We start from the raw sequence: 15,377 nt of genomic DNA, 5'->3' as shown, positions 1-15,377 counted from the left end.
TTTAATAAGTGGAAAGAAAATGATAACACTTTCATCAATTTAATTTTCTGAACATTTTGTTAATCTTGTTTAAGATTTGCAAGAGGCAGAGCAAGGAAATTATAAATGTTCACATATTCAGAGTTTAACTTCCTTGGAGTTGATGAATTTTCAAGTGGTCAATTAACGCAATGGATCTGGAGAAAGGTCTATTTTTAACTAGGGTTACATTCAAAGTTATATTTTTCCTGCCCATGTTACATATTACATGAATAAAAGATATGCAAAAAAATAACGATGATAAAGGAAGCAGGCCATTGTTAGCTGTTTGTAGGGTGAAAATGAGAAGCTAGTGTGACCTGGGTGGGGGAGGGTTAGAGAGAGAGGGAATGCTGGGGCTACCTGAAGTGAGAGAAATCAATATTCACACCACTGGGCTGCAGACACAAAATGCTGGAGTAACTCAGCGGGTCAGGCAGCATCTCTGGAGAGAAGGAAAGGGTGACATTTCGGGTCGAGACCCTTCGTCAGACATTCTTCAGCCATTGCTGCCACGAAGGTCTGTGTAGGAATGGGAAGGAGAATTAAAGTGTCCAGCAACCGGGAGATCAGGTAGGTTCAGGCGGGCTGAGCGAAGGTGTTCCGCGAAACGATCGCCTAGCCTACGTTTGGTTGCGCCGATGTGTAAGAGTCCACATCTTGAACAACCTGGGGAGGGGTTGGTTTCGGTGGGGATGAGTTAACCAGGGAGTTGCGGAGGGAACGGTCTCTGCGGAAGGCAGAAATGGGTGCAGATGGGAAAATGTGGCTAGTGGTGGGATCCCGTTGGAGGTGGCGGAAATTTCGGAGGATGTTGTGTTGTATGCGACGGCTGATGGGGTGGAAGGTAAGGACTAGGGGGACTCTGTCTCTGTTGCGACTAGGGGGAGGGGAAGCGAGGGCGGAACTGCAGGGTTCTGAGGAGACACGAGTGAGGGCCTCATCTCTTATGAAAGAGGGGAACCCTCTCTTTGGTTTAAACCAGCATCTGCAGTTCCTTCCTGCTAATATCCCCTGCTTCATTCAGAGATTCTCACTAAACCTTCTCCACAATGCAATTAAAGCTTGTTACTTGTCCAAATCTCCTCCACCCCAATCTTTTCCATCCCTGGCACTGCCAACTAGTGTTCACATTTCAACTCATTATAGCTTGCAATTTCTCCAGTCTCTTATGCCTTCCTTCTCCTACCCACATTCATTCAAATTTCCACCCGTCCCTCCTTGCACTTCCAATCCCCTCCTTCTCTCTCTAACCCAACTCCAACTGATACCAAAGACCTGAACCCTGTTAGTCCAAGAAGAATCCACTTAAACTTGCTGGCGGCAGCAAGGAGAAAGGCAATACAAAAACAAAGAGTAACTTGCATGACACTGAAGCAGTCCATTAGTTGCCATGCAGGCAGCCAACTGACCAATCCCATTTGTTCTATTCCTTTCATTTCTCCGTAAGCCTGCAACTTACACTCTCCCTCACATGTCCTCAACTCTTTGATTGGGTTATCACACCCATGTTATTGTGCTATTTACAGTTGCAAATTTAAACCTCGCAGCAAGTTTAATGGAATTCAAGGATACCAGAGCACATGACAGAACCCCATTAAGTCGCAGGGAGAATGTGCAAAACCAATGCAGACACTAGCTGAGATCACAATTAAATATATGTCTCTGGAATTACGAAGAAGCAGCACCACTAAATCACCCATGAGGAAACATTTTGTTCTGTATTTCTGAAGTGCAAAGCAGTCTTTCTGTTTCCTCTCTCTAAAAATTACGGCTATTATGCCCTTGAAGCAAAAACCAACCACACTAACGGCATTCCTTTGCCAGCCACTTGGCACATAAAGTGATCCGAAGCAAGAAGTTTCTATTGTTTACCTCAACAGCAAATTGAACTGCAATGATACTTATACAATTCTACAAGGGGTCATTAAATTTATTCTATAAATCAGCAATGTTTCAATATTCTATCACTATATTCAATAAATATATCCTATACTATTTTCTCTCCCATTCTCTGTAGTTAGCTATTTTTCTTACACTGAACGTTGTGATGTGTTGCCTGTTCACCAAACAAGCAAAAACAGCCTTCAAAACAAATTGTTAACAAGCTTGACTCTGCCAAAACTGTACAACACATTAAGATTTTAAGGGAACGTTAGAAGGATATCCATCCAGGCAAATCATCGTCTTCAGATCGAAGATTTCTGCATTGACATAATCAGGGCCACCCCATGGAGGACTGAGGAAAATGGTGTCAGCCTTCAGGTCAGATGCCAGCAGTATGAAGTCACCAAGGATAAACTCTATCTTGTCCGCCACACCGTAGACTTGAGCATTGTTGTATGCAAGATCTATTTTCACTGGATCAATGTCAATAGCAATCACTGGATCAAAAAAAAAATTGTAAAAATATCAGCACAATTTCATGGTGAACTATTATTTTTATCTAAAATATTTATTTTGAAAGCATATCAAATTACAGGTACAACCTACAAGTAAAGTCTCGTTTAAGTCTCGTTCATGACACACGTAGTTATTTTGGTAAGATAATTGATCCATGCTACCTTATGCATGCAGTTCAACATAGGCAAATCTACGAGGAGAAATTGCTGGTCACGAATTGTGTTGAAAGCAAAACTGAATGTTTTAATAACTGCCTTCAGAAGACCATTTTTCTGCCACAGAAGGCTGTGGAGGTCAATTCACTGGATGTTTTCAAGAGGGAGTTAGATTTAGCTCTTAGGGCTAAAGGAATCAAGGGATATGGGGAAAAAGCAGGAACGGGGTACTGATTTTAGATGATCAACCATGATCATATTGAATGGTGGTACTGGCTCGGAGGGCCAAATGGCCTACTCCTGCACCTATTTTTCTATGTTCTATGTTTTCTATTTGATTTTAAGCCTTAAATTTGTCCACGTTGAAGGAGCCAACACCTTCAATGCCAGGTATCAAAACATACTTTTTCAGATGAATATTAAGCATGGGTGTGAAGATTCTCTGGCACAATTCTGATGAGAAGCAGTGCAGCTCTCCATTGCCGAGCTGACCTCCCAACATTTGATTTTACAAATTCATAATTTTGATGTCCAAAATTCAGAATTGTACATCAAAATTGTACATCATATGGCACATAATGCAACTTTTCAGCACAAAAAAGGTATGCACGCCAAATGCGCATACACGTTGTGCTATATTCATGTGTGAAAAACGACTATTATTTCCAACAGTCTGTAGTCCTTGGACTACATGTACAATGTCAGGCCTATCATGAGTACATTTTGCTATTTATAGAAAGGTTACTGAACAGATACTTTTTGCAACACAAAAACATTGTTTTGTTTTGTTTTTTCTATTTTGCTTTTTCCTTACACATCCCAATTCTCTTGGTGTTGAATAAAAGAACAATGGTCATAAAATGTATGACTAAGTTATGAAGAAAGTTGATAAATGCAACTTGACTAAGCATACGGAAGTACCTGTTGAAGTAAATTCGCACATTAATTGATAATCAGACCAAAAAGGTGGTAATTGGCTTTTCTGCTGTGTTTTATATTTTAACCCAATCTTAAATAATTAATATAGTTATAAAATCTTGCACTTAAATTTAATATTTAATCATTACAGTTCCACCACTGATTTTCTGGCACTCTCGGTTCCAGAGCTTTGCTGGTTTATCCAGCCGGCCAAGGAAGACGGTTATGGGGATAGATGTGCTGGCTCCAGCTGGGCTGGAGTTCCAGAGCGCCGCCCGCAGGTTGCAAATTTAACCCACCGATCGGCTATGGAAGTCCCGATGAGGTCGAGGTTGGTTGCCTTTCCCAGCCTGGGTGCCACATTTTCGAGGAGACTTCCAGGGTGGGGGATTTTTCACGGAACCCCTAGCGACCGAATTGACAATTAGCCACGGAAGTCCAGATGAGGTCGAGATTGGCTGCCTTGCCCAGCCTAGGTGCCACATTTTCGGGGAGACTTCCAGGGCACGGGGGATTTCTCGCAGAACCCCTCGCGACCTCTAGCGGCCAAATTGACAAATTGCAATTACCGACTGTTTCGCGGAAAAATGTGAGGCGAAATCGGAATGGGAGAAATTAAATAAGAAAGCGGAAACTTTCCGCCAAATTCGGAAGGGTTGGGAGGGGCGGCCTAGTCAATATCTGCCCCTCAATCGGCTTTATCAAAATAGATTAACTGCTTGTTCATTTGTTGTTTCTGGGACCTTGTGGAGTTCAAATTGACTGCAATGTCCAAATTATTGATCCCCAACAATATCTCATTAAATTGAGGTAGAATCCTGATTCTGAATCCATCCTGATTCCTTCACAAATATTGTTCCCTCTGTCCAAATGTTCAATAGCAGATTTCAACTTTTGATTGGCTTTGTACGCAATCTAGTTGAGTTTGCGTCACATGACTCCTTTTCAATCAAACAAATCGAAAAGTATTTTCCAATTTCTTACTTTATGTTAGAACTGCCCACTTCAACAATTCTTCGCCTCCTCACTTGCTCTGGATACGCCATTTATTTAGTTTAGTATAGTTTTTTAATTTATAGATACAGCGCGAAAACAGGCCCTTCGGCCCTCTGAGTCCACATCGACCAGCGATCCCCGGACATTTGCACTATCCTACTCACAGTAGGGACAATATTACATTAATATCAAGCCAATTAACCTACAAAGCTGTATGTCTTCTGGAGTTTGGGAAAAAAAACGAAGATCTCTGAGAAAACCCACACAGGTCATGGAAAGAATGTACAAACTCCGTACAGACAAGCATCCATAGTCAGGATCGAACCCGGGTCTCTGGTACTGTAAGGCAGTAGCTCTACCACTGCGCCACCATGCTGTTTAATATTAATATAGGTTTAGCCTTGTTTTAGGTAGTATTTTTGCAGTTTGGATCAGCTTCAGTTATCTCACTTTCATTTAAAGTGGCTTTATCAGCTTCAATGGAAAACTAATCAATTATGTGTGTTTAATTCTTTCCTTATAAATATTTATTTTGAATGGATTAAAGGGATTCCTACTTTTTGGCTGAAGTGCCATCAAGGATATAGCTTTTACTTTAGCCAACTACACCAGGCCAATATGATATGAACCCAATTCATAATATTCAAGCTGGAAGCATTTGAAGCTGCTTTTGGATATTATAATTATTAAAAAAGCTCATCAAAGCAAAATTCCCAAAAGACTTATTTGCACTTTATTAGTCCTGAATAACACAAGCAAAATATAACTAATTTATGCTCATGTCATATCATATCATATCATATCATATATATACAGCCGGAAACAGGCCTTTTCGGCCCACCAAGTCCGTGCCGCCCAACGATCCCCGTACATTAACACTATCCTACACCCACTAGGGACAATTTTTACATTTACCCAGCCAATTAACCTACATACCTGTACGTCTTTGGAGTATGGGAGGAAACCGAAGATCTCGGAGAAAACCCACGCAGGTCACGGGGAGAACGTACAAACTCCTTACAGTGCAGCACCCGTAGTCAGGATCGAACCTGAGTCCCCGGCGCTGCATTCGCTGTAAAGCAGCAACTCTACCGCTGCGCTACCGTGCCGCCCTTGATTGCAATATAAATTGTTATCACTCAGAATTGCTCAAATAGAAGTTGTTTATTATCTAAAAGGATCAAATACATTCAGAAAGTTAATATTGTAAATCTGATAAGATTGGTTCTGGAAAAACTAAAGACCTAAATCTCTAAAGCATTGGCATTAGTGTCCTGCACCATCATGTTTATCAACCAACTTATTTTTCTCCATTGATAAATGACTGTGTAAGACAATTTTATCTTGACAATGCTCATGCTCGGCATAACTTACGTTTTGTAGGAGGCAAAATAAGCAGTTTTAAGTCATGGTACAGTACCTCTTTTTCCCGCCAGTGCAAATTGAATTGAATTGCCCCCTACTCCACAAAACGCATCAACAATAATATCACTATTGAAACTCTGCGTGACACGTTTGGCAATGTGCTCAGCAATCTTCTCAGGAGTGACAGAAAACCAACCTTCTGTAAGATAAAGACATCATTCATGTTAATGTGCGTGTAACTTGCTATAGGCACAATTTTGGCACGTTTAGAACCCCACTAGCAGTGACTCATTAACAGAAATCCAATGTTATCCATTGATGCGACAAGCATCACCCTTCCAAGAAAACAGAGAAATGCCGATGACTAAAATAATGATATAATAACAAAGAGCTGCAGATGCTGTTTTATACAAAAGACACAAAATATCCGAGTAATTCAGCAGATCAGGCAGCATAACTGCATATATAATATAAAACATAAAGGTCACGATGCCTGACCTGCTAGGTTACTCCAGCATTGGAGTGTCTACAAAAATAATGATGATTGATTGCCAACCTTGATAGTAATCTGGAAAGCCCGGCCACTGCCATTAAAAGACTGCCCTCAAGATTTAATATTTAGACAAATAAAATAACTCCATGTGTAATTTGAAGTTGCATAGAACGGAGACTAAGACAGACAAGTAAAGATTGTTATTGAAATGCATGGAAGTGACTCATAACAATGAATACAAATTTAAGGACCATGGGGCCAATGCCCTATGAACACCAGGAACAAACCAAAGCAAAATACTGTAGGTGCTGTAAAGCCAAAATAAAATAGAAAGGTGGAAATATTCTCAAGTCAAGCAGTTTCTGTGTACGACGGAAAAGGATGTCAAAAGGATGGTAAAGTATCATCAAAACTAGTACAATTTACTGACGTAACATGCTTACAGGGAATGGGCAGAATTGAGGGGAAAGATATGAAGGAAAATCTGTAATAGGATTGAGAAGAGATTAAATGGCAAAAGGGAACTGCAGTCGGCCAATAATGTCTAAACGGACTGCAAGTGGGAAAAGCTGAATAGTTGTGAAACTTAACATTAAACTTGGAAGGATGTAATCTGTCTACTTGAGCAATGAGGCTATGCTCCATAAATTTATTTGGAGTCTCACAGGAAAATGTAGATCATTAATGGGAGAATGGCACGAAGTTAAAGAGACAAGCAACAGAATACTTGGTGGTAAGCATGCAGACTGAACGCAAGCATAGTGCAACATTGTCATTCAATCTGAGCTTTGTCATTTCAATTCGGCAGAAATGACTGTAGGATTAATGAATGCAAAAGATTACAATGAAAAGTAAAATACTACAGATTCAACAATAATACAATTAGAAGAACCAACGAATAACTATTCCAAAGGATTTGGACAATGTTCAAGCTCAGTCTTCATCCACACCAACCCAACCCATTGAACAAGACACAATGCAAAAGTGTCAAAACCATGGTTAGATTACCACCTGAATGGATATCTCATGCAATGAGTTTGAACATGTTCAGTTACCAACCCTGGTCAAGTTTGACTCCCTCATCGAAACGCGAAAATAGTCTGTAACGTTGAGCCCAGTACTTGGCCAATTCTGGGACAGCTACTACATCAGAAGGTACATGACAAAGTTTCTTCTTCTTTCTTCTTTTTTTGTTCTTCTTAAGATTCTTCACCTTTTGCACTGCAAAAGATCTACAATATGTTAACACTATTTAACAGCAATTGGATTACTTTTCAGCTAAAAGTCTTTAATAGCAGAATGGGTATTAGATGTTTCACCCAAATCATTTAAAAATGCACCAAAATAGGTCAATTACAAAAGACTGACATTAATAGCTTTGTAGAAGCTCCATAGTATGTGATTGTCATCAGCTGAGTCTCCTGACAGCAATCTCGCCACTACAACAGGTTGTGTGTTCCAATCCCACTCCAGGTACCTCAGCATATAAAATGTAAGCCAACAGACTAGTGCATCACTGACTGAATGCTACACTGATGGGAGTGCTATTTTTTTGGAAGCAATATTAATCAGAGGTCCAATCTGTTTTCCCAAATGGATCAGAATAATCCCATGGCTCTATTTTGAACAGGTAGTTATCTCCAGTTTTACGGCCAATATTTATCCCTCAATCAATATTATGACAACTAAATGCCACAACCATTTGAGAGACCTGCAGTATTTTCTACAAATGACCATACTTCAAAAGTAGTTAATTGACTAGAAAGGAACATGAAATATGGAATATATATGCAATGCTCTCTTTTTCTGTGCCCACTGACTTGTAAATGGTAAGCAAGATCTTCAACAAAAACAGAACATATGAACATTTTTAATTGTCAAAGATTACTTTTAAAACAAACTTAAATCTCTTTAGTGCAGTGCTATTCAGAATACTTAGCGTTATGTATTCCATAATTCATGTATGCATTTAAATAAAAGCTAAAGCAGCCAATTAATGATTACACATGTTAGTGAGGGCCACCAATGGTAATGCTATTGTGCAGCCTCTGCCTTATTTTCCAAAATGGGAAAAAGCGCTGAAAAGTATGATTAGATTCTGTGACTCAAAAATAAAAGTGTGCAATGGTTCAACTCTTCAGATTGTAACATACGTTCAACATCCTTCTCTGTTACATCAGGGTCAGGAAGAAGGAAGTCTGGAATATCTATTGGAACAAGCTGTCTATCAGAAAACAATTCTGAATTTTCAGGAGTAGGGGCCTCGTTATAAATTTCCATCAGCTGTTCTTTGTTGCCTTCATTGCAGATACTGAATTTTGAGGGTTTATGGATACAAGCTTGGAACTGTCCATCAGCAGAGGTTTCTTCAATCTCATTTTCATTGTTGCTATTTTCATACACTGAGGAGCAATTTGCAATGGAACTGTATGATTGCTCAGTGCTATTGCATTCCTCAGAACTGTACGGCACGCAAGATGAAATCTCCATGTTAACAGTATCATTTGATGGCTCGACTTGTTTTAGAAATCTTTGCACCTGAAATTAAGACAAGCAGTGATAATCAACTACTATGCGGTCACTTTCAGTGCCAGAATGCTAAGAATAGGAAGCAAATTACTTATTTGGAGCTGCTTTGGAGGTAATCCATGTGCACAAAAATAGAACATCTCTATTTCATTATCACAGTTAAAAACACGAACGATACATTAAGTTTTGCTCTGGCTCATGAGAGTGAGCTATATTAACTGACTAAAACACACAAAACATTCAATAAGCACATATGGTCACTGCTTAGAGAAAATGTCTAATGTTAAGCCTCCATTTGATCATTAGCTACAAGGTGGCATGTGTTGGTTCTGATTCACAAATGCCATTAACCTTGGGTGTAATGAAATGCATTACTAGATATTCCCTTTACATTACCCAGTACCATGATACATAATTTTATTACCTTTGCTAAGATTTTGCTCTTCTTTAAATTCAAAATTTCTCCATCTTCACCAAAGAATATATGTTTCTTTTTGGTAAATGCTGGTCTACGTATATCAGGATTTCTAAATCGTGGCTCCACATCCTTACGATAGAGTGCATGACCATGAGTAAACTTTGAAATGCTGCAAGTGAAAATTATACAAAAACAACGTTTTTTGAAACGATCAATTCTTTGCAGAAAAGAGTGGATACAGTAGTACGCCTGTCAGCAACTTATGCATCCTCTGCCTTTCCTCAATTCCGGTGTCATCCAACAATTTACTAAACTTTCTTGAATATTTTCACCCTCTGCTGCCCTATTGACCATAGAATTGTTAGATGAAAAAAGTCCTCTTATCTGTCCAAAATGGCCAATCCCAGATTTTGAAACTGACGTTGGCTCTCCAGTCATTAGGAACACCAGAAATACATCTACCCTGTTGAACCATATCAGAATGTTGTACCATACAATGAAATCAGACATTGAGGGCCAAAGGCCCTGTTCTCATGCTGCGCTGCTCTATGCTCTATCACCTCTCATTTCTCCTCAACAAAAGTACCATTCAATTATAATTATTCGCTTACAAGTTCCCCAAGAAATATTTTCTGTGCTTCTAATAGCATGTTTTTAATTTTAGTCAGTGCAGTCTAAAATGTGACCTAATAAAATGGGTGTTTTTTACACCATCTATAATGCAATCTTTCATTTTCTAATTCTATTTACTTTTCATTAATTTCTTCAGTTGACGTATTCTTACTTTTGGTTGGTGTGGTGCTTGAAGCCAAGAGTTGAATAGGCGTCTTCAACAGCCACAATTGGATATTCTTCAGCATCAAGTTCATGACTAAAAAACAAAACCATTAAAATTAATAAATAAATAAGCCAACAGAGAATTAGGCCTGCTAATTTATCCACAAAGGAACATTTCCTCTGATGTGTTCTCCAAGCATTCTAATTTAAAAGAAAAGATTTTAAAGTGCAATTTATAATAAGGAGCTATAAAAATTGTTCCTTTCCACAAGATAAATCGTTCTCTACTTGGAGTGAAATTATCAATACATTAAATTATGAAATAGCATTTTCAGTAACTGATCATTTTCATTAATTGTTATTTTTTTCCAGATTACCTGAATGATAGAGATATTTCAAAGAAGAAAGGATAACGTCAAACTTAAAACAGGTATTATTTAAAAGTACTAACGCAATGCCATAATGGGCTCAAAACATTTTGAAAACTATGTATTGAGGAAAACAAAATTATAACCAATGTCAAAATTAACAGCTGATGATTGGTTTGCAATACACAATAGTGCTAAAAACTGATCAACTTAACTAATTAACCCTTCCAAATGAAGTTCTAAAATTAAACTCTGAATTGCAAGGAACATAAGTTTTCATCCATGTCCTTGTAACTGCCGTTAAGAATTCACTCATCAATCAAACACACCACAAAATTGCAACACCACAAAAATAACTGTTGAGATACTACTTCTTGTAATGATAAACAATATCACTTTTTTTGAAAATTTGAGAGTATTTCTACATTTGATCACAAAAGCAATAGCAGTGAAATTCACTTGTACACAAATTATTAACTCGTTATCCTGGTTCATATTAAATGCAGCAATTAACTCCTTCCATCTTTCTCGTTTCTGTTTGCTAAACATGGCCAATTATATATCATTCAATTTCAGTTTTTATCCCCAGTACAGTAAAACTCTGCACGATTGGGACTTTATTGGTGCCAGATTACTACTGGATGCAATTTCTATTAATACATCAACAATCTCTTTTTTGACATTACACAATATGACCAGAAAATTGTCCACTGAACCATCTAACTGGAAAGGGAATGTGGAAACTGGAACCCAGGCAAATGCATGTAAAGGATGTGAGGCAAACTGTTGACATTTCTGAATGTTCAGAATAAGGACTATCATGTTTTATTACCGAAGGTGGATCACAAAATGCTGGAGTAACTCAGCGGAACAGGCAGCATCTCTGGAGAGAAGGAATGGGTGATGTTTCGGGTCGAGACCCTTCTTCAGATATACAGCTTCTAATCAGTCTGAAGGGTCTCGACCCAAAACGTCACCCATTCCTTCTCTCCAGAGATGCTGCCTGTCCCGCTGAATAACTCCAGCATTTTGTGATCTACCTTCGATTTAAACCAGCATCTGTAGTTCTTTCCTACCTATATATGCTTTATTACCTATCCATTGCAGTACAGCATCATAAAAATGAAGAACAATAACGTTCATAGAAACTCAGTTTTATGTACCTTTTTTTCAGCCTTGTTGGTCTAGGTTTTGATGAATCATCTTCCTCATCGTCACTGCTTTGTCTCTTTCCTGCTACAACACTGTTTATTAATGCTCTGCTGGAAGGATTCATCGTGTCTGCTAATGCATAAACCAGAGATTATTAGAATGAACAATTTTTAATAACCTTCAAAGGCAGGACATTTTCTCTCAGATATTCAGCTTCTAACCAGCAATACACCTTGTGAAACAAGACCTACCCATACAAATTAAATCTACAATACAATTTAAACTTCTGGGAACTTTTTGGTTCCGATTACTGGAAACAATCTTTCTGTGAAAATGAGTTGTTAAATCAACATTTATTTTAATAGCAAATTTAAACCATGTAGTAAATGCTATCCTGATAAAATTATAGATAAACTGGTGTAATAAGTTGATGCAAACCAAACAGCACATCTAATCTGGTACTGTTAGGGAACAATCATGAAAATTACCAATTTCTTTCTTTTTCATTTAAAATGACAATTCCCTTTAAAGCCAAACTGTGCGATATACCTCAACAAGCTTCAAGCAAGTCAGGGTAAAACTGAGGAGCGCAGCCAATCTAACACATCAGCGAGGCAAAAAATGGTCAAGAATAGCTGGTAAAATACTATTTTGAGATAATTCATGTAACACTGAAGCACAAAAATTGACATGTAGGTTTTGCCATCTCTTGGAAACAAACTAGGCTGGTCTCATTTGAACCAGGTAATTAAATGATTCTGACTATCACCATTTTATTCTGTAAAAGATCCAATTGCACAACAGAACTGACAGAATATGCAGTAGATATGCAGTACATGTAATAAGCACAAGATGCCTTACAAACTGCAAATCAGTGCATTATGGTGATTTAAGAGATTTAGGTATGTAGAAGATGGCTGCCCCCGAACTACAGGTTTTGTTTAGATATGTTTATTTTATTTATACTTATGTCCATCTTCAATTTAATCCCTCAAACAGAATGACATAATTAACTAATCACAATTCTTGGAGTATAATCAGAAAGTGTTATCAATACCAACCTGATTGAACTGTGGCACCTTGCCCACTTGATGCACATGTTTTGCCATTGCCTCCTTCTGCAGCTGGTTCTTTATCGTCAGAAGCACACTCACAGGAATCTGCAGCATCAGCAGGGCAGGAGCAGATATTGTTTTTCACATCTGCAGATTGCTCAACCTTGCTTCCTGAATTGAGCTTTATATCATTCATCATACTGACAACCTCTTCACAACTAACCTCAAGACACTCAAGAGCATCTCTTTCATTTGATGCAATGACCGACTCAGTTGGCAGTACATTGCTGATATTTTCACATGCAATATTTTCAGAATTACTAGGAAATTCTTCTGATTCATGTGTATTTATGCAGGATGAATCCTTTTCAAGGTCACTGCCTTTAGCAAGATCCACAGACCATCCTTGAGATATCCAATAATGAAACTGTTCATAATATATCCAATATTGTTCATTATAAAGCTCTTGCCATTGATCTTTCATATTGGGGCTGTCCCATGGTGTAGGCATGCCTTCTGTGCATTCTGGATGTTTTTCCAACCAATATTTCCGAAGTAAACCCTCACCATATTGATTCCAATACATTTCCCAGTCTGTTTTGGACTCTAATTCAGAGACTGTTGCTCCTGTACATGATTGATTAAGATCATTGCTTTCTATTTCAAAATCTGTTCGCTCTTTAATCAGTCCTGAATCAGTGACATCAGAAAGAAGATTCAAAACATTGTCTGGATATTCTTTACAAATTTCAGGCATATCTTCAATGTTTTTGCGAAATGTTCTCTTTTTGAATCTTTTCTTTGTAACATTGCAGGCCTTGTAAAAGAAAAAGTTACAATTTTGATAAAGGTTAATTTATCTGAATGAAATATAAATGAATATAAATGCAGTCTAACCTCATTTTGAACTTTAATATTGTGTATTTTGTGTACAAAGTTATTGTAAAGTAAATTTATTTTATAATTTCTACCATTAAATATTTTCTATTTTTGTCATTTAGCTGTTCTGATGCCCTAGTTTGAAATGATAGATAAGGTTCTGTCAAAACTCCTTAACAGTGTCAAGCAACTAATTCTGATTATTTTGTTTGCAATTACATAAGATCGAAGAAATCAGTTTTGCAAAAATCTTCTAAAACAGAGGTTTGAAGACAAACATGATGCACAAGTTTATCTGTATAGTGTACATGCATTTTGGCAGTAGTAGGAATAAAGGCGTAGATTATTTTCTAAATGGGAAGAGAATCCAGAAATCAGAGGTGCAAAGGGACTTGGGAGTGCTGGTGCAGGATCCCCAAAAATGTTAATCTGCAAGTCGAATCTGTAGTAAAGAAAGCAAACGCAATGCTAGCATTTATTTCGAGGGCTTGTGTACAAAAACAGGGATGTAATGTTGAGGGTCTACAGGGCGCTGGTCAGGCCGTATTTGGAATATTGTGAGCAATTTTGGGCACCATATCTGAGGAAGGATGTGCTGGCTCTGGAGAGGGTCCAGAGAAGGTTTACAAGAATGATTCCACGAATGAGTAGGTTAACATATGACGAGCGTTTGATGGCACTAGGCCTGTATTCGCTGGAGTTTAGAGAATAAGGGGGGGACGGACCTCATTGAAATGTACAGAATAGTGAAAGTCTTAGATAGAGTGGATGTGGGGAGGATGCTTCCACTAGTGGGAGAGTCTCAGACTAAAGGTCAGCCTCATAGCATTTGTTCATAGTATTGAATGGCAGAGTAGACTTGATGGGCCGAACGGCCTAATTCCACTCCAATCACATGATCTTATGATAATGTGCAAATTATCAGTGTATATTATCAGTGCATTATCTAGTAATAAAATAACTTACATTTACTGTCGGCAAAATAATAAATATATTTCAGGAATGTAAAGATCCGTTATTATTTGCAAATGTTTTCACAAAAACTTACGAAATATATAACAGTATTTCCTTACCGTTGGTTGCCAATAATTTGATGAACTACCAAACTGCAGAGGTAGACCCATATTTGCCATCAACTCTGACTCGCTATCCAATTCATTTTCTTGCATCTCTGCAGTATGAACACTCGATTCATCATCAAAATTTGATTCTTCTTCACTTTTTTCAACAATATCTAAAAATATCAATTAACAAGTACATTTATTATGAATCATTCCATAGACCAAACATTGAATAATATTGAAAAAAAAATATTTGTTAGTGTTCCCAAAATTCCATGTTTATCTATAGTAATGCAAATGCCAAAGGCTAATGATCGAGAATCAGGGCTTTCCACATTCACTAACATATCAATGGATAAACCCACCCCAAACTCAAAACCTAGAGTGCTAAAAATGTTACTAACTTTCAATCATAGGGACAGCTGATTTTGATCAATGCTCTAACATATCTGCGCTTAACAGATTTTGCACAATCAATGACTGAAGAGCTTTCCATCTATCTATCTATTTGCTGAGAGCCGGTTTGTGTTACAATCTGAGATCTCTTGTTTGTAATTTGACAACATAATGCTTTTTCATTCTTGGATGTTTATTATGATTTTATATGATTTTATATTTTAGTTTCTTCTTTCTCTTACTATTATAGTTATCCTTTTTATAATTGTTTGACTTCGTAAATAATTAAGAATTTAACCTGATAAGTTATTTTTTATTATTTTTCGGAACATTAACATGATGGTATCATACCTTAACTTTTAAGTTTTTTAAGATATTGGTATTTTTCGGAATA

General features: G+C 37.7%; 1 protein-coding gene across 2 annotated transcripts in view; it reads right to left on the bottom strand.

Annotated features, from left to right (window-relative positions):
* The window catches only part of tgs1 (trimethylguanosine synthase 1), a 45,182-nt gene that overhangs the window by 16,760 nt on the left and 13,045 nt on the right, over positions 1-15,377 (bottom strand). The window contains exons 3-11 of one of the 2 annotated variants that reach the window (XM_078397399.1): positions 14,600-14,760; positions 12,654-13,464; positions 11,604-11,724; positions 10,080-10,166; positions 9,302-9,464; positions 8,502-8,886; positions 7,408-7,569; positions 5,911-6,054; positions 2,186-2,402 (exon numbers count right to left, since the gene is read on the bottom strand). In XM_078397399.1, the coding sequence (XP_078253525.1) occupies positions 2,186-2,402; positions 5,911-6,054; positions 7,408-7,569; positions 8,502-8,886; positions 9,302-9,464; positions 10,080-10,166; positions 11,604-11,724; positions 12,654-13,464; positions 14,600-14,760 (2,251 nt within the window). The remainder of the gene's footprint in view (positions 1-2,185; positions 2,403-5,910; positions 6,055-7,407; positions 7,570-8,501; positions 8,887-9,301; positions 9,465-10,079; positions 10,167-11,603; positions 11,725-12,653; positions 13,465-14,599; positions 14,761-15,377) is intronic. The other variant, XM_078397400.1, reaches the window with a different exon arrangement.

The sequence above is a fragment of the Rhinoraja longicauda genome, chromosome 4 (assembly GCF_053455715.1).
Source record: "Rhinoraja longicauda isolate Sanriku21f chromosome 4, sRhiLon1.1, whole genome shotgun sequence".
NCBI classification, from domain to species: Eukaryota; Metazoa; Chordata; class Chondrichthyes; order Rajiformes; family Arhynchobatidae; genus Rhinoraja; species Rhinoraja longicauda.
Note: the sequence above shows the minus strand (reverse complement) of the source record. Positions and strands in the feature narration are given on the sequence as shown.